This window comes from Balearica regulorum, chromosome 7 (assembly GCF_011004875.1).
Source record: "Balearica regulorum gibbericeps isolate bBalReg1 chromosome 7, bBalReg1.pri, whole genome shotgun sequence".
NCBI lineage: Eukaryota > Metazoa > Chordata > Aves > Gruiformes > Gruidae > Balearica > Balearica regulorum.
The window spans coordinates 27,280,148-27,305,885 of record NC_046190.1 but is presented as its reverse complement, the minus strand read 5'-3'; the positions used below and the strand labels follow the sequence as shown (position 1 = coordinate 27,305,885).

Here is a 25,738-nt window from a genome sequence, read left to right as displayed (position 1 = left end):
CTAAACAAGTTATTGCATTTATTTACGTGATGTCGCACCAAATTATGAAGGCTGACTCAAGTTGTCTGTTTATTTTGCCGAGTTACGTCTGCTCTGTGTCTCACTCCTTGATTTAATTGAGCTGCTGAAGATAATATAACTTATCACACAGACACTATGCCATGTTGCTAGATTCTAGGTTAATTAACAGTAGCCTACAGTCACTGAATTTCTCACATGGTTAGCCACTTGGACCCTGTCTTACTGTCTAGCTTCGCTAATCAACGAGTCTGGGAATTTTACATTAGCAACAGAACACACTAGCAACACTAGAGCTTTTGACTGCACAGAAAAAGAAAACACAGCTAGACAGCAGGTAGGCTTTTCTTCACTCTGAAATTAACCCCTTCTTACATGCCACGTGGCAAGGCTGCATGCTTGACAAAACTTCTTGTACATCAACTGGGGAAATTAAATGCCAGAGGCGGCTGCTGTCCTGCAGGACGGAAAGCTATGACTGCTGTTCCACAAGCACTGCCAGCTAACGCGAGCACCGAGGGCTGCCAGCCCTCAAAGGCTCCTGTCTCCTCTCCTGCGCAGCATGAGAGGATGCATGGCTGCATGGTGAACTAGCCTCATCCTATACTAATAATTTCAGCTGCATTGGCTCTCCAAAATGGCAAGCAGTACAGCTCCTTCAACCTTGGCACTCACAGGGGAGATAGCAGCAGTGTGTGCCGCTCCAGCTGCAGGTCACTCAGGAGCTCGTGGCAACGGTCACAGGTTACATCATGTCATCTTTTCATGCCAATACTAGACTGAAGTTGACCTAAAACTAAGGATACATTTTTCTTGACACGCTTAGTCTCATTGCAGGCTGCCCCTGAGAGCTTCTTCCCCAAACCTCATTAATTCCACCACTTTCAGTACATCAGACCACGCTTACTGTTCTGACCGTGAACTAACCTCCCAAATACTGAGTTTTCAGTCATCACTTACAGTGATATTCCCTATGTGACCACACAATCATTAGACCTGACTCAAAGAAGGTGGCAGCAAACAAAAGGTAGGGCTGGGAAAGTACCAGGACTCTGCTCTCTGCAGCCCATGCTTTGGATTAAACGCATCATGAAACTTCTCCCGAAGGTGGAGCTATACCATCAATATAAGACGAAGACAAAGTTAAAATCCCAGTATAAATACTCCTCCTGCCTCAGAACACACCTCCCTTTTAAAATAACAGTGTTTTTGATTATTTCAATCAAGAGAAACAAAGAATCAAGAAATAATCCTAGTTATTCCCTATAAAACACAATGCATACAAAGAGAGGTGCCAAAAGGAAATGATATTTAGTGTTCTGATATTGTACATGTTTACTCTATGGTTAATCCTCAGACTTCATCCAAGTTATTCCTAGTTTAGACAACAGTTTCATCTATGTTGCAAAAACTTGCAACAGGTCCAGCATTTCAAGTAATATAAAACCCAGTACCAAACCTAGCTTTTCCAAATGATGATCCAGATAGTCAGCATGCCATAAATTTTGTGTAGAGCTTGTGACATTTGAAATGCATGTATACAACTCTGAAGTTCACATGATCTGCTTGCTATTTTCAGCTGCTGGCGTGCAGGTTTTCAAGCCTTTCTCCACAACAATAGAAGTTAAAATTCTCATATGGTTGTAAATTCTAGGAATTTAAAAGCAAAAAAACCCCCATACAGCAGTTATCAAACTTTATATATAAAAATAAGGATACTCAAAACTGTTAATGCAGAAACCATAGTTCCTTTGGAACTAAACCAATTAATGCTGGTTGAGGAAGGAGCTAACCACCCGTTTCCATGCCTGTATGATTTTCCTAACTCTGGTGCATACCTGCTCTGACCCTTGAGAGACAGGATTTGTGTGCAGGTGCTTTGGCAGATTCTACCAGGCAATTCAGACTTTTTCTTTTTTTTTGTCTGTCTTAATATTCATCCAGACATGCCTGCAATCACACGTAATGAAAATGCACTGTTGTACTGAAAGAGGATGAAGAGGGGAGTGAGAAAGGAAGGGACTTGGAAAGGGAAGGGACAGAGAGAACAGAAAAAGATTACATGCTCTTCAACTGAAGCAACCACGGAGCAGAATTATTGTGGTCCTGCATGTTGGGCAAAGGGCATTCAGCTCCCAAACGAAAACTAATCACCTATCTAAAGAATGTAAACAGGATTCCTGCTCAGACACCCTTAACACAGCGTAACCAAGAGGAGACAAGGCTGGTCTCTGTGTATTACTCAGCGCACAAGTATGTTCCCACTAGACCTAAATTTGATAGCTCACTCAGCACCATAAGCAAGCAATAGAGGACCTACAAATCAGCAAGGCACATTCGCTATAATACATCAACAGGTCCTTTATTACTTTAAAAATCTAAGCAGGCTCCGTGAGTGAGCCCACCCTCGAGCCCCTCTTCCCCTCCTATGCACAGGCCTCTACTTCAGATGCCTGTCCACCAAGAATTCTCTCTCTTGCTGGCATGTCCTCCACTGGCTGCAACAGAGCTCAGAGGGTGTTACAGAAATGCAGGACGTTAACCAAGGATACACTTTAAAAGCAGAAAATGCCATAGCCTGAAACAGGTGGGGTTTGTTGGGTTTTTTTTGTTTGGGGTTTTTGTTTTTTTTTTTCAGTCAAGTGCAATTATACAAAGGTCTTGTCCACAAGCAGCTATACTCAGCATATTAAAAACTCATCTGCAATGAAGATTCAAAACAAATGGTATTTTTCTTTTTCAAGAGGATAGAGGGGAGTATTGAGCTATTTTCTGTCTTGTGGGAATGTGATTTTTGTTTATGTGGCTATGGTTATATATAGTTCAATTCTCTACAGTCCCCTTCGATATCAAAGATTGTTTTATTTATCAAAAAATTAAAAAGCTCAAGCTGTGCATTTTGTATTTAGATAATCCCCCCTCCCAATTTAGTGTTTGTGAGATTGAGAGATCCCTAATTAATAGAATTATCTTGCACTTACATGGCTCATTCCATCGGAGGCTTTATAAATATTTTATTAAGATCACATTTTGAGAAGCACTAGATACACTGAGAGAGAGATTAAAACCATGTTAGCCATGCCTACTTACAAAAAACAGAATGAAAGGGAGTCACCTTTGCCCCATTTGTCCACTGCAGCTTCTTTTTCAAGGGAAAACAGTAAATACTGAGCAAAGACCAGCATATCTCTATCAGATGTTCCCACTACATGACAATACTGGGTAAGATGAACAGGGGAGTCAACACTAAAGACAGAAGATCACATGCTGAGCAAATGAGGAAAAGAACAAATAAAAATCACGAGCATCGCTGAACGGCAAAAAAAGCAAGGTGTCCAGTTGTGAGCTGTAAGGGAACAAAATCTGTACTAATGTAGATTTCCATAGGTGCTTCTCTCATACACTTTTAGTATCAAGTGTGTGTATAAATCAGTATTGGTTTCAGAAAAGGTGAATGTCTGTAACTGACTAACCTTGTTCTGCTGCCTGGATCTCCGATACTGTGAGCTCTGTGAGGAAGACTGCACATCAATGTCTGTGTGCCGGTGGAAAGATATTGCGACGTTGACTTGTCCATTGGTTTTACAGAAGCGTTAGAGATGGATTCAATATCCTGATCCTCTAGCACTATACACAGAAGCTAGAAGAGCTAAAACAAGAATCATGCCCTAGCTCTGCTGATCAGAATTACATCTCTGTCTTCCTGCTCTGTACCTTTCATATCTACATAACTGCTGTACACTTAGTATATAGAATCATAGAATACTAGGTCAGAAGGGACCTCACAGATCATCTGGTCCAACCTTTCTTGGCAAAAGCTCAGTCTAGACAAAAGCACCATCTAGACAAGATGGCCCAGCACCCTCTCTGGCCGAATCTTAAGTGTCCAATGTTGGGGAATCCACCACTTCCCTGGGGAGATTACTCCAATGGCTGATTGTTCTCATTGTGCACAATTTTCTTCTAGCATCCAACTGGAGTCTCCCCAAGTGTAACTTGTACACATTACACCTCGTCTTTTCCATGTGACTCCTTGTAAAAAGGGAGCCTCCATTTTTGTAGCTACCCTTTTAATACTGGAACATGGTGATGAAGTCTCCCCTAATCCTTCTTTTCTCAAGGCTGAACAAACCCAGTTCTCTCAGCCTTTCCTCATATGGCAGGCTTCCCAGTCCTTGGATCATCTTTGCGGCCCTTCTCTGGAACCCCTCCAGCCTGTTGTTTTGTATAGTGGGGACCAAAACTGAGCACAGTGTTGCAGGTGTGGTCTGACAAGTGCTGAGTAGAGCACGATAATGACTTCTTTATCTCTGTTGGTGATGCCCTTGTTGATTCAATCCAGCATCCTGTTGGCTTGTTTTGCCACAGCAGCATGCTGTTGACTCATACGGAGCTCGCTGTCCACCAGGACCCCCAGGTCCCTTCCCACAGAGCTGCTCTCCAGCCAGGTGAACCCCAGTCTGCGCTGCACTCCTGGATTATGTTTTCCTAGGTGCAAGACCTTACACTTGTCCTTGTTGAACTTCATAAGGTTCTTGTTAGCCCACTTTTCCAGCCTACCCAGGGCTTCCTGCAGGGTGGCTTTCCCTTCCAAAGTCTCTACTTCCCCACTCAGTTTGGTACCATCTGCAAACTTCATCAAGGTGCATTTGATCCCATCATCCAGATCACTTATGAAGATATTAAACAGCATTGGGCCCAGTATCAATCCCTAGGAGACCCCTCTTGTGACAAGTTGCCAGATCGAAAAAGAGCTACTTACCACCACCTTCTGGGTACAGCCTGTCAGCCAGTTCCCACCCACCGCACAGACCACTTGTCTGGACAATAATGCATCAGTTTCTCTAGGAGGAGGCTGTGATATAACTTTATAAGGGAACATGCAGCAAATTAAATTTCTTTCGACATAAACCCCTCTACTGCTGTTCCACTCCACTCTCCCCTGCCCAAGAGAAAACTGTGACTTGGGAGTCTAAAGGCTGTGATCCAGATTTGACTGAAGCTGGGAACTCTAGATTTTGTTAATCTATTGATAGACGGAACAACAGCACCCAGTCCAATCTTTGTGCCCTTCTTACCACAGCACCTGGACTGCTATTATGCCAGCTGAGAGCACTGAGAACAGTATGGTTTATGAAAAGACTCATAATAATCAGAGGGCTCTGAATTATTTCCTTAATCACTCACAAAGAGTGACTTTATGGGAAAAAAGTCAAGAAACAAAGGTACCGCTGCTTGTTCTTTCTGTAAGGCCATGCTCAGTGATGCAAGGCTCCAATCTATCTTTAAATTTACAATTACAGCTCAACTGAATTATGAAATCATTTTGCCTAACCAGTTCACTCACTCTTCTTGGCAACTGAAACAAGCCATTTTCCATTAGTATCTCCCTGTCATAACATGCTAGCGTAAGATGTGTCGATGTGACTACAGCAACAATGCTGAGGCTTTTTTAGCTTTATCATTCCCATAGACAATGTAACGATACAGGAGCTTTCTTCTCTAATGCCCTTGTGATTTTCAGCCAGTAGTTTCAGTCCTAAATATCTCAACATATTAAGGACTTAATTTTCTCAAAGCAGTGGCCATGCTCTTTCCCTTAGAATACTATTGCACTATTAGAATAATGTTCTAAATATTTACTTAAATGGGTTTTACTGATGAAAATAGGCTTATTTGTTCCAGACTTGTTTACCTGCTGCCTTTAAAAAAAACCCCAAAACCGCAAAAACCTAGCTTCACAATGTCTTTTAGTAGAACATTAAGTGAAGGGTATAGGTGAAGTGGGGTGCCTACATAAACAATTCTGTGTTATGAACCATTTAATAATTTGAGGTGCATCACAGCATTTTGAAACATGTGGGTTGGCCCTTTTTTTCATGTAGTTCTTACCATGCCAAGGTGTTTTAAAGACATTAATGAAGTATTACAACATCCCTTTACTGGAAGATTGTTGTCAATAGCGCATGCTTTAAAGAGAAATAACTGACTCAAATTCCTCTGACTTATGTATTTTAAATACCAACTTTAAAAAAATGCATTTAAAATAAATAAATCTACTAATTTTCTAAATTTCAGGAGAATAAATGCACTGATTTTGAAAAATAACCAATAGTCTTCAGTATACCCAAACAGCAGCACATTTGTTGGACATATTTTGTTTTCCAGTTAAATTTTTGACTCATTTGAGTAATTTACTTACTCATTGTGCTTTTTATAGCACTTTAAATCAACTGACTTAATCTTTATTATTTTAATCTCTTAATGTATGCAGAGATAAAATCTCAAGGTGACTATTTAAATTGACCACTACATGAATTGATACACAACTGAAGGAACTCAAGTAGCAAGCGCGTACATATGAAGAGCCAGAAATGGCACAACAGAGGCTCGAGATGCGCTGCCAGCTACATCACATGTTCACTGCAGAGTCTGACCCAGCTGCTGACAAAAAGCACTTCTGATGCTCATCTGACACCGAGGTGACACCATGGATACAATTTATAGATTTCTAGAAATTTCAAATGTTCATCCTTTATTTATCATTTGGCAATTTTAAGCACCAGGCCAGATTAGTTAGTTGCACAGAAAAGAATAAAATTATTCTAAATACTGAGTACTAGAAGTTTTAAGTGCAGGCTTAAAACATGTATATTTTCCTTTTCAAAACCAGTTAAAAATACTCATGTCCCAGCCCATAAGGACAGGTGCCGCAGTGAAACAAGTAGCACAATTGGGAAGGAGAGAAGTGTACCCACACCAAGTTTACCAGCCTGCCTTTAAAAAATGATGGGTTATATTCTGCCCACTGGAATCTCACGAGGTAAACAAACCAGCCAAATACTGCCAACATTGAGAAGGTGTTTTCTTTCCTTTCCCCTCCAGAAGTGCTTCTAGCACTTTGCCTCTTTGCCCTTTCCCTTATGGCTTCACCACCTGAGACAGAGCAGTCCCTACCAGGATGCAGGAATGTTGACGGACAAGTCTCTAATTGGACTAGAGGAGCCAGGAAAGCTGGTCTGCTGTCTGTTTTTCCTAAACATACTTAACTCTAACAGAGGAATATGCCAACAAAGAATTTGCAGCTATGGGTCTCAGAAAGAAAAAAGGTCCTAAGAAAGCATCTGTGGACCATTCAACCAATAAGCTGTAACACTCAAGGTGCATTAAATGTCTTTTTATGGAACAGAAAGGTCTTTTTCACCATTAGCCTTACTGCTATATGTTATTTCATATTTATCTGCTAAAAACCCCTGTAACACTTAAATGGGCTACAACAAAAAAATATGTATTCTAAATAAATGTGCCCTTCAGAAGAATACCTCTCATTTTCAAAGTTCTTCAAGAACAAAATTTTAATGAAGCTTCATTAAAACCTTTTCAGCTGTAATTTCATACCTGTCCATATTAACCAGTCCAAAATATATTTAAAATGACATGCTTAGGACTGCTGAGCATTTACATGAGTCTGCAACAATAACATTGAAGAACAGAAGAATTAGTTGAAACATTTCAGAGCTTAAATGCTAACAGTTACGTAAATATACAAAGAACTGTATTTTCCTCTGAATTGCAACTGACCAAAAACCCAGTTGCTGAATAATGAAAGAAATGGGTCTGCTTGTTTCGCATTTGAGCATGAAAATATCAACAAAAACACACAGCAATTACAATTTTTAGCATAGCTCTCTGAATGGCTGAGTAGGATTTATAAAGCATTGCAACTGCAGCAATTCAGCAAATTTTCTTGAAGGAAAAGAAGGGAGAAATGCTAATCTGTTTCTAGAAATTAGCTATGTGATGTGTGTCTCCAATTAAGCGGGGTTCCCCAAGTAATCCAGCATCATTTGATGATATTGCTCAATGTATCCTGATGTACTGTGACACAAGCAGCAGAAACAACCTTCTCTGTTCCCACCATGACCAAATACATTTGACACCAGAGAGCCTTTTCAAACTTCCCTTTAACCTGTTACTAAAATTTCAGCACAGCTTTAGCATGTACCCTGACAACTGTCCTCAGCATGGTAGGAACATATCACGCACCTATCCTGAAAGAGGTGGTTTCCTTGTAATTTAAATCTAGAAAGATTTTCTCCATCTTCCTCTTTTCAAGAATTTCAGAAAAGATGTATAGAAACCTTACAAATTGACTGACAGCAAACAGAGACAACAAAAGGTAGAAGTCCCTAGATTTCAAATAGCTCTAAGTTTTTAAAGTGGACTCATCAAGGTGAGAGTAGAGACATGTCATGCAACCCATTGATTTTGCCTGGCGTTTGCTCATATCACATAAGGAAAAGAACAGACTTCTGGTCTATCATGAAGAATGGTTTAAGACAACCAGTTGGGACTTCCTATGCAGTGGACTTGAGCTGGCTCCTTCAGGAGGTTGTGCCTGGGCCCCAGGCAAACCCTCAAATTCAGTTCTCTACCTGCCCAAGCCAGATCCTGCCGTCCCAGAGCTCCACCGTGGATGGTGTATGAGAACCACCCGAGCTGTGAGTACCAGCAGATAAACAGATTATTACTGCAGCCTTGAATAGGGCAGTTGTCAGAGGCTATCAGACTTTTGCTGAGCACAAAATCATTTGGTGTTTTTGTTTGTATGGACAACGCATTAAAGAAAAAAGAGTGCACCCTGAAGATCCAGTCTCCTTCAATGTACCCTGAAGAGTCTCCTGTGCCATGACAAACTAATTGCTTGTGCTAAGGGAAGCCTGTTACTTTGGCTTTTTCCACTGTACATCAAAAAAACTATGTTTGATTTTAAAGCATATACACTTACAAATACTGAGGGAATCAGCTACAAAGAGACCACACAGGCTGTTCCAGCCTTCCACAGAAGTCTGGGTTTTTTTTTTTTAAGCGTAAATACACAGCCACCTCTTCAGTTTGCCCTTTCATCTATTCTGAAACACTGCTTAACACACACACACTTCATTTCCTAACTAGCTGATCATATACAAGTTTTGGGTTTGTAGCTTTAAAGTGCTGAAAAAGATGAAGGTAAAACACAACCTTGATCCTGGAACAGAAGTCAGCAAGGATATTGTGGGTGTCTCACAAGTCACAGAGCTGGGAAGAAAGAAGCCTGTCCTGACCCTGTGTTGAAACCTGATCTAGTTAAAGAGGCACATGGATTGCCATTTATAGCGTTTCTTAAGGGCTGGGGTGAGGGGCGAGGAGGGCAGTAGACAGCTCTTGGTCTGGCTGCATGAGCCATTAGCTGCCAGCAAGGTTATAAAACATGCAGATGCTGAGCGCCAAGGAAGGATGATGGTTTTCCTTCCCCTGTTGCAGCTCACCTTCTATGCCACTGCTGTGTTAGCCACCCTGAAACCACACGTCTCTTCAGAACAGCAGCACTGTTTGCTCACAGGCTGGCAAGAAAGAATAAAAGACTGGAGACCGGGGAAGAAGAGGCAGGCAGATTTTTATCTACCCTGCAAGTCATTCCCCAAATTTGGTGAAGATACATTGATACAGCCATGCAAGGTACTGCTTTGCTCTCAAAACCAGCAGGCACGTAACAGCGTGTGGTCCAGTTCTCTATAGGTGAACTGGAAATTACTCTTTATGGTACCACATTAATTTTGCCAGGTAATGACCTGTCTCAAAGAACAACGTAAAAGTCCCCAAGCTAGAAATTTATGACCCTGTGACAGAGGTGAGTCTCCTCCAAAAATCTCGGTTTCTGTCCCTCCACTACATCAAAGGTAACAGCACAAGATTTTGGAACTATGAAAAAGCAAAGAGCAGTCTCTATGCTAAGTTTTTCAACAACAAAAAAAAAATTAAAAAATCAGCCATTCCTCTCCAACAAAACTGCAAGTATCACCACTTTCACAAAAAAGCTTTCTGCTATCTATTTCTGGTGCTCAGCTACTGTCTTGGTTAACTATACTTTTTCAGGAGTTGAAAACAAAAGCATCCCTATTCTCTTATTCAGGCCTAGACCAAATACAGGCACCACAAATTCACAAGCATGCCCAAGTAGGATACCTCCTCATCTGCCATCCTTTGCTGTCTGACAGAAGAGAGCAGCTATGCAAGCATGCCCCTGCCCACCAGAAAACCCTGAGGTTTCTTCCAGACAGGATCAAATAAAACTGAGAATACTCCACAAACGGTGGGAAGTCTGACCTTCTTCCCTTCCCCTCAGCCTTCATCACTGTAGAAGTATCCTAGCTGCCCATGTAAACCAGCACTGTGTATAAATTAAGTCAGTGGTTTAACTGACAGACTACCCATTACATAGGCAAAAATATCTCTAATACTGTAAGAAGTATAATTTGATATTCTTTTATCTAATTAAAATAATACAAATTCTCTCTGTACGAAAGACGACAGCTCTAGAGAAAGGAACTGAGCAGCATCCTCCATTTGTCTCCACTTGATCTAAAGGTCTGTTCTTACAGCTGGAAGGTTAAATTGTTCTGCAAGTCGCTTCATTCTTCATCCTATGGACTAAGATGGCCAAAAAGAACACCAATCTGTGCCAGTCAAGGGCATGTTTTCTTCTGAACCAGACAGTTGTTCATAAGCAACTGGGATGAAATCCCCAAATTCGTATTTCCCTCAGGCCTCTAAAGGGCCATGAGATGCATTAACTTTCACCACAGAGTGATGAAAGAGAGAGCGCGCTACCACAGACTGAGGCTGGATTATGACCAGCAATTCTGCAGGGACAGATTCCTATTTCTGCTCCTTGACCTACAAACTAGCTTTGTTTGATTTATTCTGAAATCCTCTCTTATAAAGGAAACATGGAGAGAAAAATCAGCTGGTTTAGGTATAAACTCTATTCTTTTTTATATCCCCCAAAGCATCTGCGTGGCCAGACTTGCAAATAAACACACTTTTTCTGTTCTTTGCATTACAACACATTCTAGAAAATGTAAACTTTTACTAATACCTAGGGAAACACGACAAAATATAGTGATTGAGGCTGCTGAAACTAAAAGAACACAAACAGATAATCATAGAATATCTCAAGTTGGACGGGACCCATAAGGATCAAGTCCAACTCCCTGCTTCTTGCAGGACTACCTAAAACTCAATCACATGACTAAGAGTGTTGTCGACATGCTCCTTGAACTCTGTCAGGCTCGGTGCTGTGACCACTTCTCTGGGGACCCTGTTCCAGTGGCTGACCATCCCCTCAGTGAGGAACCTTTTCCTAATGACCAATCTGAACTTCCTCGATGCAGCTTCATTGCATTTTCTCGTGTCCTACAGCTCGTCACCAGAGTGCGGAGATCACCACCTACCCCTCTGCTGCCCCTCTTGAGGAAGTTATAGATTAAGAAAAAAAGTTTAAAAATCTAGACTGATCCAGTACCACCCCCATATGCTTGCTTTTTATCAGTTCTTTTGATTTAGGGTGCTTGTGTCTACAACACAAAAAAATCTCATGGATCCAACTGGGGTAACTAATCTTCAAAATACCTGTGCGCAGCTTGCATTTATGCACCTATTTGCTGCATGAATGCATTGGTTTAGAGATAAAACCAGGAAACATCAATATGAGAAACCACTCTCTTGCTCATCTCCTCTACACAAAAGACCATTGCTATGAATTTTCTGTAAGGATTCTTGCGTACAGAGAACGTGTATGAGGGAAGGATACATGCTGACTGCAACACCAGAGAGCAAAGCTCACTGAGAAGGGTAAAGCAAGGGAAAGATAGCACCTGCTCATTCCATCCTTACTTTCGTAATTTCACTTGGTTATAAAAGCATTTGCAAGCACAGTTACAGTGGGGAAATCTGCAAATGAGACTGAGATCCCACTGCCTTTCAGTGAATTATAAGGGCCCTTCATCTTCACAAACAGATGCTTGTGAAAATTTTACCTTGCAAACAGAAGTTTTTATATCTCCACACACCGATTAACCTGAGCACTTGGAGGTAGGCCAACCATCCAAGCTTGAGTCTCCAGGCAGTGCAGATCTCCGGTCAGATACTGGATTAGAATCAAAACCGGTTTGTCCAAATTTTGGATTACTGTGCTCAGCGCACAAATACGATGGCTGCCTGCTGTGACATCTTCAGGGCAGAGCTAGGAGGACTAGCACCACTCTGCTTTCAGCTGAGACAGATTTGTTGAGTCTCTAGGCTGAAGATTTCTCAGAGAAGTGAAAGGGAAGGTTTGACTTTTGAGGTTTATACACCAGCTCTTGCAGGAGATATTCTTCTCTTCAATAAGAGTACAATGTCTCATTCCTACCACTCTCCTCCCCTCTAAAGGCAAGGATATTCATTAATCAACAGGTAACCTTAACACACAACACATCCTGCCACACAATACACAATGCTCATCTAGCAGCAATGGTCTCCACCTTCAGCTTACCTGTTTTATGCACTGCAGCCGGTCATTGGTCTGCTGTATGTGCCTGTCCATAGAATTCATTTTGATTGTCTCCACTTTCTTCTACCTGAAAGCCATTAAAATCCCTCGATCTGCAAGACAAAAAGGACAGTAAAGATCACTGAGCACAATCCATGCACTTCTACCACCTAAACAATCAAGCAGGGCCACTTGCAAGAAACCCCTGAGCACATTGCGAGATAAAGTAATAAGCCAAATAACAGTGAAGGTCTGGCTTTTGCAAGGACAAGGGCACGGGGATTCTTCCTAATCTTCCTCTAAGAGAAAGTATCTCCCATAAATATTACATGAATCAGATATGGCAGAGTATTATGTGGCCCAAAATAACACAAAATGTGTGTTATGAAGACTCTGGATTTCTGTATTAAAAATAAAAGCAACAGGTATACTTTGGACTCTCCTCCAACTAGCAGATCTATTTAATGAGCCCTTGAAACAGTCGAGATGACACTGAGTAAAGGACTGGGATTCACTACTCAACCAAGACTTTCAGAAAGACTAATGATTCCAGATGCACAACCTGGCATATATGGAAGAGGTCTGACATTCAGACCAAGGGGATGAGCAGTTCTCACCTTCTAGAAAAACTGGGCTCTTTAAGGTATCCATAACTGGATAAACTACTTGTTACTTCTAGAAAAACATGTCCTGAGCTCTTCTTCAGGCCCATTTCTAACAAACTGCATAGCTTAAGGCAAATTAAAACTTCCCTGTGACTTTAAAAATAACTAGAAAATGGAAATGAAGGTTCAGAGTAGTGTTAGGAGTTTTAATTCATGTTGCTACAGCTGTATAAAATCATCAAATGAAAACTGGCAACAAGTTATGATGACCTAAGCCCACCACTGATGCTCATGATGCTGAGTTACGTTTGTGGATACAGCCTAGTACACACTGGTGCCATCAAGATGAGCCCTGCTCCATGTATTCATCAACCCTTTTTCAAAGCCATGCTTTACATCATACTCCATGATCACACATAAGTTGCTCTTTGTCAAGATAATGGTATGTGTCTGGAATCAAGAACAACGCCTGCAAGAGGGGGAAATGGTAGCTGCTAAATCAGCATGCACACATCATGCACATGTGCTGAATTTGCCATTTACCTCTCTTCCTTATCCCTGTGTTCAAACTGAGCTAAAGGCTTCCCCATAGCACAAACAGCTCTACTGATCTGAAAGTCCCGAATGGCCAAAATGCCACTCAAACTTGGACCAAGAGCAAGACACTAAAAACACAAGTTAGCATAAGTAAGCCTCCTGGTGTGGGCATGGTTTGCATTTCACTGGGCCCCTTGCACTCATTCCCCCTCTCTGGCCTTGCCTTAGCGTTTTCCTGTAGTGGCAGAACAGCAGATCAAAGACAGAAGCCAACAACTAATCAACAGTTTCAGTCCATAATTCACGTTACCAAACGGTTTGCGCTGTGACTTCTACTTATTCATATTTTAAGTAGAACTGCATGAGACTCCAGCCCACTTGATAAGCTGAGCAGTTTTAAGTGTTTTTTTTTCCAGAACTCACTTCTCAGGGGCACAGAGACGTTTCACACATACATATGTATATGCTGCTGTTTCAGTTGCTTTCGTGGCATCTAAAATGGAACTGAAACCATAGAAATTGTGCATTGGAACATGAAAACAGTCTTTGCCTACAAATTCCCGCGTCCTTTTACTGCGACAGAACGGTACAGTCTAAGAAGTTGTATCCTCATGCTCACAAACAGGGAGTGGGCACAGATTCAAAAATATATACCCAAATGCTGTATTAATATAAAACTTTATAGCACAAGCAAGGTCCTGGACTCACACAGACACCTCTCCCTCGTGAACCTCTTCAGTGACACCGAGCAGTTTATTATTCAGAGAGCTGTCCATGGCAAAACTCTTTTCACTCCCTACATACACGTAAGAGAGAGCAAATTTTTCAGATAGTTGATCAGTTAGAGAAGCTGGCCGTTCACTGCTACTACACATGACTCTACATCTCATCAGCTAAAGCACCTCTACAAGTCCGGCACTGCCTGTACTCAAGCCCCAGAAAGAAAAGAGTGTTCCCTGTAGTGGAAACCCTGACTACATGGCTGTCACAGCAAGACAGACTCCAGATCCCAGCATCTGTGCGGGTCCCACACACCCAAGCCGCCTGAGATTTCTGTACCTAGCTGATAATGTTCTTCCATGGCTCCTGCCGGATTAGGCTCAGGGAAAGCAATCTTTTCTGCTAGACAGCTAAATGAGGTCTTATAACAGCAGCTCAAGCTCCTCATCTCCACACTCTAGACACAAGAGGGTTCAATAAAGCACTCCTGTCAATAAATTATAATACTTATTAAATGGAAAAAGCCAGTTTCACATACAAGTATTATCGTTTGATTATGCCACTGCCACCTTCTCAACAGCAAATGCCATCCAAAGGTCCTTTAGCAAATGTAAATTGATATATTTTATGAAAAGTGAGTAACACAGTCTTATCTGCCTGTAAGACCCCCAAACAGACATCAGTAGTCATGAAGTTTAATCTCTCAGTGGACAGCAGAGGTATTTATCAAGAGATAAGCTAGCCCAGACATGACACCACTTCAGCAGTGATCCATCTTACAAGCTGGGACACATTATCTGCATTTTAATTGAACATCAGGACAGATGGAGAAGGGCATGCTGAAAACAAACGTATACATGCACATAGACTTTTGCTGAAATATTTGAAGAAATGCAAACCGAAGCTTTTTTTTTCCTTTTCATTTTTGCTTAATGAACCAGTGAGCAAAATATCATATCTCTGGTTGACTTTGTAACACGATTTTTGTCTGGTTTGGCATAACCTATTTAACCTCCTTAGTGCCATACAACTGCATAGAGAAACTGGGAGTCAAGTTGAAAAGAGTATCTATCCCAAGCAACAAATACATAGACATACTCTACACTCAATTAAAGCCAGACACACCAACACTCAGACTCATGGCTAGTGGTATCAGGAGCTGCCTCTGGTATTATTGGCAGTATACTTCAGGGCTGGGAGACCACAGAGATTTTACAGAGACAATGACTTGTATTCATGTACTGTCATGCCAAAAAACCATCCTGCACGTTGATTTATGAACTGTACATATAATATTGCCCCAATTCTCTGCCTTACAGTTAACCATAAACAAAATCAAAGGTTGCCATCAGCTACCTGAACCACAGGTTGCTATTGTACTTCTCCAAATTGTCATTTCTCCCACACAGCATAGCTTCTCAAAGCCCATTTGGAAAAGCAGAAGGCTGAGCACGCAGAACTAACTTGCACGACTGAGCAAGCGCCAGACAAGGCTCTCGGAGGCAGGACTGGGAGCGCAGTCCCCTGCTCTCCTACACAGACATGCCATACAATTTCTGTCGTAAACTGATCAAATTCAGTCTCAGAAATAGTTCTGCTTTTAACACTGAATGGCTCCCACTGAAAAGCACTCTCTGACTCTCACCCTTCCTCCTAGTAGCTGAAAGTATTTTTGATCCCACCCTCAACTCCACTTGTCCTCGTGTCACTAGTGCTCTCTGGCTAAAACAGTCTTTGCCCCGCCAGGCTTCCTCCACCTTTTCCCCCCTCACCGCATGGACGGACACCTGCCAGTTCTTTATTGCTACTTTCACCAGCCCAAGTTCATTTATTCTCTTCTGGTCAAGAGAAGCCACCCGGTCCACTAACTCCCCCCGGGCAATAAACATTTGTTGCATGAAACAAACAACCAAAATTGTACATATGAAGCCTCACCACACACAATGACATTAATACTTTGTACTTGAAATATTCTGCCTCGCTCCCACAAGACTAATTTTTACCTTTCTCTCAGACACATCATAAGAGCATCAAATAAAACAATTTTTTCCAGTGAGCACACTGGCTCTAAATCATTTCTGCTATTGAAAACACAGACCTCATTAGTAGGAAACCATTATTATCTGAAAATTATTCTTTCACAGATCTCAGCAAGAATTAAAAGATTAAACATTGAAAGTGAAAATTATCATATGGATCAAAAGTCTTACCAAGGCAGAACAAGCATTTTGACACCAGACCATTTTGCCTAGAAAATATATCAGCAGAATTAAATTTTCAGGAACTACACCTACTACACAGGTACTGCTGTACACTGGTCTGGTTCTCTATATGCACATCCACATTCTGAATTAAAAAAAAAAAAAAAAAAAGCCCTTTCTGTTGATCTCACGCTGTTTTAAAAGTAGCAGCAAGATCACCCTACTTGAAAATAACAGTGCTTAAGATAGAGAAAGGCCGGCAGGGCTAAATAAACGCAGATTTCTGTTCGGCTAAGTGCCGAGCGCCTATCAGGTCACTAGTGAAAATGACTTCGCAGGGTCCCTCGCTAGCCTCTGGTGTACCCGTATTAGAAACCATACTAGGATTCAGGCGCTGCGAGCAGCTCGAGAGACAGCAGGGGATGCTGCTGATCGGGATTAAGGGTACTGGCAGAGTGGGATAGAGAAGGGAATTTCACCCAGTGCTTCGTAACAAATCCCCTATGTTTGGTGCACACATTAGCCAGAAAGGTTGTATGCTACTGCTTTATATGCTAACTCTATCTAAAAGGCTAAACAAAACAAAAAAACAAAACAAAGAAGTGTTCCAAGCACTTTCTGGTAATTCAGCAATAAAAAGCCCCGTTCTGCTGTCTGTCTCTCTCAAAAAAAGTGAATTATTCTTTGCCTTCTTTCTTTCCTCCCCTCCAGCATATGAGTTTATAGCCCTAGGCAGTAATTAAAGAGCCCTCATTTACATATTTATGATGTCTCAAAAATGGAGAGTGTGGTTTTTTTAAAGGAACAGATGTATCGACCTGTTACTTTTAACCACAAATGTACTGAATCTTTTTTCTTAAACCATTACTACACAACAAAACCCTCTTCAATACTGAAAAAAGAATGAAATTACATAGTGGCTGTAAGAAAGAATTTCACAAGCTTCTGCTACACTCTATGTTATTTGAAAGTTCAAGTTAGGAGTTTGGAATTATTATATCAGAAATTTGACTCCCAGTAATGCATTTAAGAGCGGCAATTTAGTAAAACATGGTCCCTATTAGTTCCTAAGGCAGCCTAAACAGCCTGCTTAAAAAAAACCCAGGAAACAAACATTTCAGTACTGCTTCAAAACACTGACGTACCTAAAAACATACTGGAATTTGGAAGTGAGTGTTGTTTCAGTTCTGCTCTGGGATGAGCCCTCCTTGCAGCCAGGGTTGCCGTCCCCAGCAAAAGCTCTGCCTCCCCAGGACCAATGGACTGCAGCAACCTGCTCACCTGCGGCCAAGGGACACCTGAATCACCAACTGAAACAGGCTAGGTCTTCTCCCTGAGTTTAAAGAGACTCCTCACGTGGTGCTTTTTGCTTTTCCTCCCCTCTTGCACGCTCTCTTTTCCCTCACTGCCGGGCAGAAACACAAGTAGAGCAGAGCTCACTGGAAACGTGTCACCTGCTGCCCAGCCGAGGGTGGTGCAGGCCCCGCAGCCCCGCCAAGCCTAAGCACTGCCACCCATCCCTCACCTGAGCAGAGGAACATTTCTTGAGAAATCAAGTTTTTAGCAAATAATCTTTCCACCAGAAAGGCATTTTGAGAGCACAGGAGGAAAGGAAGACCTTCCAAGGAAAGGTGGGGCAGGGAAACTGCTGCTGTGAGAGCTGTTCGAGGGCCAGCAGCACCGAGCTACGCTGGGTTTCCGTGTCCAGAGGGAACAAGCACACTGCCAGCCACCCTGTGGGAACTGTGGCTGCTATCGTTAACAAGCTCTAATTTGGAGCCACTTCGAACCACTGAAGGACATGAAAAAAAGACATGCAAAAAACCATTATCAGTCAAGAAAATGTTTTTTAAACATTATTTAGCAGGTGAGAGGAAGAAAAGAATAAAACTGTTCCCTAAGCAGGAATTCAATGTAGCAGTGTTCAAACCTCTCTCTTCCCCTCCCAGGCCCATCCCACCACAGAACAGAAGTTGGTTAATACTGTTTATTCAATCAGCTAAAACTAATAAATTCCTGCATGTCTCCAGTGTGCTGAGGGTCATACGAGGGGGCAGACAATTTTTATCTAATAAGTGACTTTGATCAAACAAGCCAAGCTAGAGCGAGGCTAGGAGAGGATTGCGCCAGCTAGCGACTCCGGCAGAGCGCGGGGCAGGGCGGCCGGGGCCACAGGCCCGCGGCGCCGAGGCAGCGGGGGGGGGCCCGCAGCAGAGCTGCCGCCAGCGGGGCGGGAAGCACCAAGCGAGGGCGCAGGCAGCGACCGGCGCCACGGGCCGCGCCGGGAAGCTGGGGCCGCGGAGCTCGCTCCCCGCCGCGCCGGCAGAGGGCGCCGCAGGGCCGCGCCGCCGCCCGCCCGCCGCGGGGCGCTGGGCCCGCCCGCCGCCGCCCTGAGGGAGCGCGGGGTCCGCCGTGCCCGGGGCGGAGGCCGCCGCCGGGCCCCCGCCTGCCGCGGGACATTGCGGAGGCCGGGAGGCGGAAAAACCGCCTTCCGTCGCCTGAACGCGCGGATCCCTGAGGAGACGAGTCAGAAATAGCCCGGCAGCTCTCGGGAGCCTGTCACCTCCAACGATAAATTTAAGAAACATCAGTTCCCTCAGTGCCCGGTCCAGCGGTAAAACGTGGCAGTCCAGAGGCAAAACCCATCTAATTCCACTTGCCATTTTCCTTAACATTAAACACATTTTTAAAAGTTGTTTCTTAAACTATCAGAACATACCTTTGTGTGTACACACAGATTAATACTACTAATTGCGTATAATTGCATCAATTCTCCTTTTCAGCATTAGGCTAATGCCCTCCTGCAGGATCGCAAAAAGCCCAAAAAACACAGACCTGTAGGCACACCTCAAAATGCGATGGTACGATGCAGCTCAGGATGGACGCATCTACATAGGCACAGATGCACAGATGTATTATGTCCTCACAGGGTAGTAAAAGGTCTTTAAGTCTGCTTTTCAGTAAGAGAATTTTCAAAGATGCTCTTAAAGATTGTTTTCTGGAGAAAGTTTAATATCTATCTCTGACAACTATTTTATTTCCCCTGCTAGATATGGTACTAAAGAAAAAAGTATAAAATGTCAGGTGAAAGGCCATTTTAATCATTAAACACTTTAAAAAGGTTTATTTACCATAAGCTGCTAAATAGCTACTGCTGTTGGCTTTGAGCTATTAAAAAGGGCCAGATGTGAGACAAAGCAGTGTTTGTTATGCTGGGTGAGGAAGAATAGATATTTGTGCTGTGCTGCTTTCCATTGTTGCTCTACAAATGTGCAGTAATCCCCAGAAGACTTTCTATCATCCTTGACTGCGAGAGGGGGAAAGCAAGCATGCGTGCGTGCTGCCAGCAGGCACAGCTTCAGTGAGGTGGGAGCAGGTTCTTGTAATTTATGGTGGCTTGAGTAGCAAGGGCTGGCAGTTTTGTCAGGTTTAAGGAAGCTGCTTCCGCAGCCATGTGCTTGGGAACATTTTTATATACAGACTCTATTATATGCAGGCACAAACAGCCAGCCGGATACACACAAAAGCAAACCCACACATGCTTTTAAAAAAAAGACAGCATGACAGCTTGCATAAGCAAGCCTGCTGGACTCCTCTGGGAGGAGGAGCGGCAGTGCGCAGAAGTTGTTCAATCATGAAGCACATCTGCAGCCTGATTACAAAAGCAAAGGTGGTAGGGCCAGCTGGAAGCGCACACACAGCACCGGGATATGACCTATGCTTAAAGTATCAGCATAAAAATATAAAAAACCAACCCACTGTATAAGAGTGGTATCACAGGGACATAAAAAATATCACATTGCTAGCTAAGAAGAGTGCCCCTTCCAGCCTGGACAAGTTGGTCACCAGACAGCACTAACCGCAAAGCACACAAACCGCCTCCTGCACTGGCAGCCCTCACCTCCCGCTCGCTGGCTGAAATGACTGGTTTCCTCAGACCGAGAGCAGCATCTGCAGATCCCAGTTTCAGGTAATTGCCCTGCTGCATGCTTATATTACAAGGTTGGTTTCCCTGCATTCCACCCAGCTCCTAGCATCATCGGCTCTGTCAGCTTGTTATCTTTAGGGAGAGCAAGGAGGAAAAAGGACACTGCAGTTTCAAACAGCAAGAGGTAATAACACAAAATTAAAGGCAAAAGTGCGTAGAAGTGTGCTCCTGGGGAGCCAGGGCTGACAGACCTGCTGTAGTGCTCTCAGAGGCTTTGCACGCTCCAATATAGACAGATCTGCTAGAACAAACATTGACAGTTCCACAGCAGAATCCACTGATCCAGTGGTTTATTAAATGTACTGTAGCTTGCAGGTAAGAAATGCTAATCCTCATCGGGACAGCTACAAGCAAATGAGCCATCCCTAAAAGCTTGCAGGGTTGCACTGAAATCACTTCATAACCAGTGTCCCTGATCACTCGTACAACAACGCTGTAAAAAACCCTCCCTGATAAATTGCAAATTCCTAAACCGAGACAGAATCTAGCATCTCTTCCCACCTTTTGGGCTCAGTAGGAGGATTGCAGAGGAAATCAGGTGAGCATACGAACTGAAACGGATTTGCATTCCGGCATGTGATGCTCACTTATTTACCTAATGAAAGCTCATTTCTTTCAGAGGTTCTATGCTAAGATGTAAAGTATTTGTTGAAAATTCTTTGTGTTTGCCTACCAAATACGGCGATACGCATCAAGTGTTGCTAGTATCATCTGGCTTACATGCATTCTGGGGGCTGAGTGTGTAGTGTTGCTATAAAGAATGTGTATGAACTGTAAACTTTTTCCTGCTCTTGCTAGACATTTATCAGCTACTGAAAAGAGCCAACTGGTTTGGACATACTCATCCAAGTCATTTGCTTAAAACCTGAAAGATGAGCCACAGAAGACAACCTAACATACGCATTTTCTAAAAGTCCAGAGGAAACAGTAACAACCCAATCAATCTGTACAAAGATGGTCTCAGAAGCCGGAGAAAAGAAAGATAGAGGAGAGATGGCACTAGCAGAAAATATTTTTATCAATTTAACGATAACCTATCAAAAAGTGAAGATGTTATTTTGTATTTGCTATGCTCCAATAACATCTCTTTTGAACCAGACAGCCTGCTATGTGACTGAGGTCAAAATCTCTTGGGCCAGCCCAAAGAAACGTTCCTAGCAAGAAACATCTCAAGCCCACTGTGAATTAGAAATGAGAAGGATTTGCATTCTGACACTGAATGCCTTCTTAGTTATCTGATGAAACTAGGCATGTTTTGGAAGTTGAATTGTAGCATTTGAAGGAAATTGTCTGCTGATTTCTTCTTGTGATACTGTATCATCACAACTTATAATCCTCATTACTGGGTGGCAAGCGAAAGAACATAACAATCCCCCATCCCCAAACTATATTTCACCCAATAAAGGGATGAGGACAAATTTGGACTCCTTTTTTTCCCCAGTAAGTTTAGCATTGTGAAGAAGGCATATAGTCAAAGTAGACAGTAATTTCTCTTTATGGTCTATAATCATAAGATTTATTTACCTTTTCTTTCGTCCTGTGAGAACTAAGAAACTGCTCCCAAGACCAATGATTTCTGGTAAGCCACCAGGGAATGCATCACTCCTTTGGAGAAAATCACTCAGGAAGAGGGAAGGAGAGAAGGAAGAAAAGCAGTATTACCTCAATCAACAAAGCCTCTAGAGAACAGAGAAACCGAATAGCTGCTTTGGGACATAGACTCTAATAACTTTGATATCTGCCATTATCCTGGTCTGTTCTGATGAAATTTAAGTAAAGATTTACCCAGCTTCCCAGAACAGAAGAGAAATTCCAGGAGGACCAGCAAAACCTGTAAAGGCTAAATATAGCTGAGGAAATAAGGTAGAAATTGGATGGCTGTGAATATTTGTAGCCAGAGAAACACAGTAGTCGCTGGCAGTCAAATTATATTTTTTGCACTGCTTTCAGTGGCTACCTGAATGGGGCTTCTCTCAAACTCTCCACTTTGAACTATGACAATTTAGTGCTGAGGGGTGCCATTTCTTTAAAATAATTTAAACTAAAGGTATTTGACGTCTAGACACAACAAAACTATGGTTTTGGTGAGCTCTATAGTCTATTTTATCATCTTCATTTTAAGGCAGCTGATTGGAGATTCATCCATATTAATCCGTCTGGACCTGTAGAACACACATTAAAAACCAAGGTACTTGGGTCTATTGAATTGTCCTGCAGACAAACGTCCAGTATTTCAAGTCACCACCAAATGCTAAATTATAAGAAACATTGCTCACCACCTGGGTAAAATGGTCCAGGAATGGACAAGCAAAACAAATTACTGTGTATCCTTCAAGGAAAACTTTTTTATACATACGCAGTGAAGCACTGTGTGAAGACAATCTATTGGGAGGCTTGAAATGCAACTGCTGTTTATGTTAGTCTCAAGAGCTAATATTCAAGCACCTGGAACACAACAAAAGTGACAGATCCATTGCTACTGAAACTTTTTGAAGCCACCCAGAAATATTTTTGACATCCTATAGTTGATTTTGAAAACAATGTAATTTAAAAACTAGTTCCAACTGCAGTGCCTTCATTTCAATGAAGTCAAAGCTGCACACACCCCTACTATTTGACTATCTATAATGTAGTTGTTGCTTTTCCTGTTTTCTACGTGCCCATAATTCCAGTAAGGTGGAAATTCTTCTAGACTGCTAGATCACAAAACACTGCAGGAGCTTTACACAGCAAAGTCTGCTGCCTTCGAGAAAGACATTAAGTGAAACACCCACGATCATCTCCACTGCACCATTCTGTTTTCTCACTATCTTACCACTTAAGAGGACCTTTATATCTAGAAACTGGTCTTTGAGAATTGCCAGTGTCCCAGACCTACTTTACAGGCAAATAAAGACAATTTTACTCTTACCATGAAATAGGTTTCATTTTACCAAGAATCTTAACAGATGATTCAGTTTGATGAATTCCATGGTTAAAGATCTGTCACCTGCTCAGCTCACAAATCTCTTGGGATAATCAGGAACAGCTTTCAGTAGCATTTCTTCTGAGAGCCCAAGTCTGTTAGCTGTACCTTCACTAGGTCTCTCACTCTCAGGTGACAACACGAGCAAAGCTGAAATGGCATTTGGCAGAATACAACATGGATATCGAGCAGGTGTTTTAAAATCCTCTCAAGTATTTGAAAGCAGCAACTATACACATGCTAAATTGGACCTGAACAAAAGCTACCGTGACAGAAAGGACTAGGAATCAATGTGGTACCCGCTGTTAAGAAGAGGAGAACACAGTTCCCATCATCACCACTGCTGTTTCAGCTGGAACAGGCCAGGAGCAAGCCTGGCAACTTCTGAGTGACAACTGTCTTACAAACTGAAGCAGGCAGACTTCCCATTTTTATTACAGACAATGTAAACAGAAACACTATTGCTAATGAATTATTTACAGTGCGGTCCATAAATTAAGACACCTAGACTATCTTGTGTTTTTCATACCACTGCCATTATTTCAAAGTATCTGCCCAGAAGCTTCTTCCCGTAACCACAGGGCAAAGTCAGGCCTGTGAACAGAGACCAGAGCTCTCCTCCTGGCTAACCACCACCAAACACTTCACTTCTTCAGCTCCTTTGGCTTTCCAATTACTTCAGGAGCTCCTCAGGGTAGATGCTATCTCCACCAAACACACATCAAGTACCTAACACAAATCACAATTCAGACCAGGGCTACCACATACTAGTCTAATATAAACAATGAAAACTAATATAGTAAAATCTTTAATGTATGTACTACTATAAGGATAAAACATCTAATATTATCCTTCCTGCGATTTCAAAACAAAGTTTCCAGCATTTAGCCAGAATTCCCAATATAGAATTAAATTAACCTGATAAACTTACACTGAACATCCAGATGACATCTGGATAAGAGCAGTTTAAGTCCAGATGGCATTTTCTTTTCTTCTACTCATATCCTTCCTTTCTTATTTTTTGTTCAAATGGTTATTATGACACAGTGTAACAGACCTCAAAAACCTATGCACTTTTCTTCTTTGTTCCCAACAGCAACACTACAGACTCCAGAGGTCAGCTTTATAGCCTTCGAGTTTTTCTGAAGCCCTGCCTGATTAGACGTACTCTGGAGAGACTTTCATTCTGATCAAATGTGACGCGCTGGCAACATGCATACAACAAAGCTGGCAGAGCAGCCACGCAGCAAAGCCTTTAGCAGGCAGAAGTAGGTGTAACATCTTATTTGAAACAATGCACGGCTCCCCCAAAAAGGAAACAAGTATCCCCTTTGAAAAGGTTGTTCTGAAGAACTCAAGGAGAGACATGTTGTGACAATTTCAAACCTTGCAGAGATTAAAACTGCTTCTATCTGACTTCTCCTCAACCTTTGCTCTTCATTTCTTGTCATCCTCAAGTGGCTGCATTTTGGCACCTTTTTTTCCCCCCCTCAGTAACTGGGGTTCATTAAATCTGAAATTTGGAGGGATATCTTTTGAAAGAGGGAAGAAGGAGTTATGTAGTAAACAGCAGCTCTTCCTTCCCAACAAAAAAAACATCTCACTAACTTGCACTACTTCAAATTAAGGACTTCTTTGAGCCATCTTTTCCTACAAGCCAAAAATTGAACCTGGCTCCACTATCCTTTATAACACATTCAGGCACTTACCAGACCTGGATAAGGAAATTTTTAAGGAATTTTCTCTTACTTTTCTATACTGTCTATCAGCTGGTTAAGAGTTAGGCAGTCATAGTTCCTCCTCCTAAGGTGATGGCGGTATTCAAAAAGGCAGACAGTAAACTACTAAACAATGCAGCGCTCTATCTTCTGTTTCTACACTACTCAGCTTATAATTTCACCCTTCCAACTGTACAAAGCATAAGAAGCAGGCAAACACGTATGTAAGTGTCTTCTACCAAGAGCTGACTTCTTGGTTATCGACAACCAGCAAAGCAGCAACGATTAAACAAGCCCTTAAGTTAGCTGCAGGCAAATAAGAATAATTTTAAAAGAAAAGTCTAAGAGAACAAAACTCACCAACCTTTTTACAGGTTGGCTCAAATACTGGACATGTACAGGCAAAAGGGGTATCTGTACTACAAGACATGACAAAATACAGTCTCCTCCAACTTCTATGAAATACGATGGGAGAAAGCATGACTTTTCAGTTCAACTACTACTTCTCTTCTTTAGAAAAATAAGAATTATTTAACAACCTTCTCTTTTTTCTTACCAGCTTAAATAGAGGTATTAAATTACTGTAATACTAAGTAGTATGACCACCTGTATGGCATAACAAAATCAGGGCATA

The 25,738-nt window shown here is 42.2% G+C and overlaps 1 protein-coding gene across 4 annotated transcripts in view; it reads right to left on the bottom strand.

Annotated features, from left to right (window-relative positions):
- Positions 1-25,738, bottom strand: part of ZMIZ1 (zinc finger MIZ-type containing 1) — a 361,022-nt gene that overhangs the window by 150,765 nt on the left and 184,519 nt on the right. For all 4 annotated transcript variants that reach the window (XM_075758629.1, XM_075758632.1, XM_075758631.1 and 1 more), the window contains one exon: positions 12,374-12,483. In XM_075758629.1, coding sequence (XP_075614744.1) covers positions 12,374-12,433 — 60 coding nt within the window. In that variant the 5' untranslated portion in view covers positions 12,434-12,483. The remainder of the gene's footprint in view (positions 1-12,373; positions 12,484-25,738) is intronic.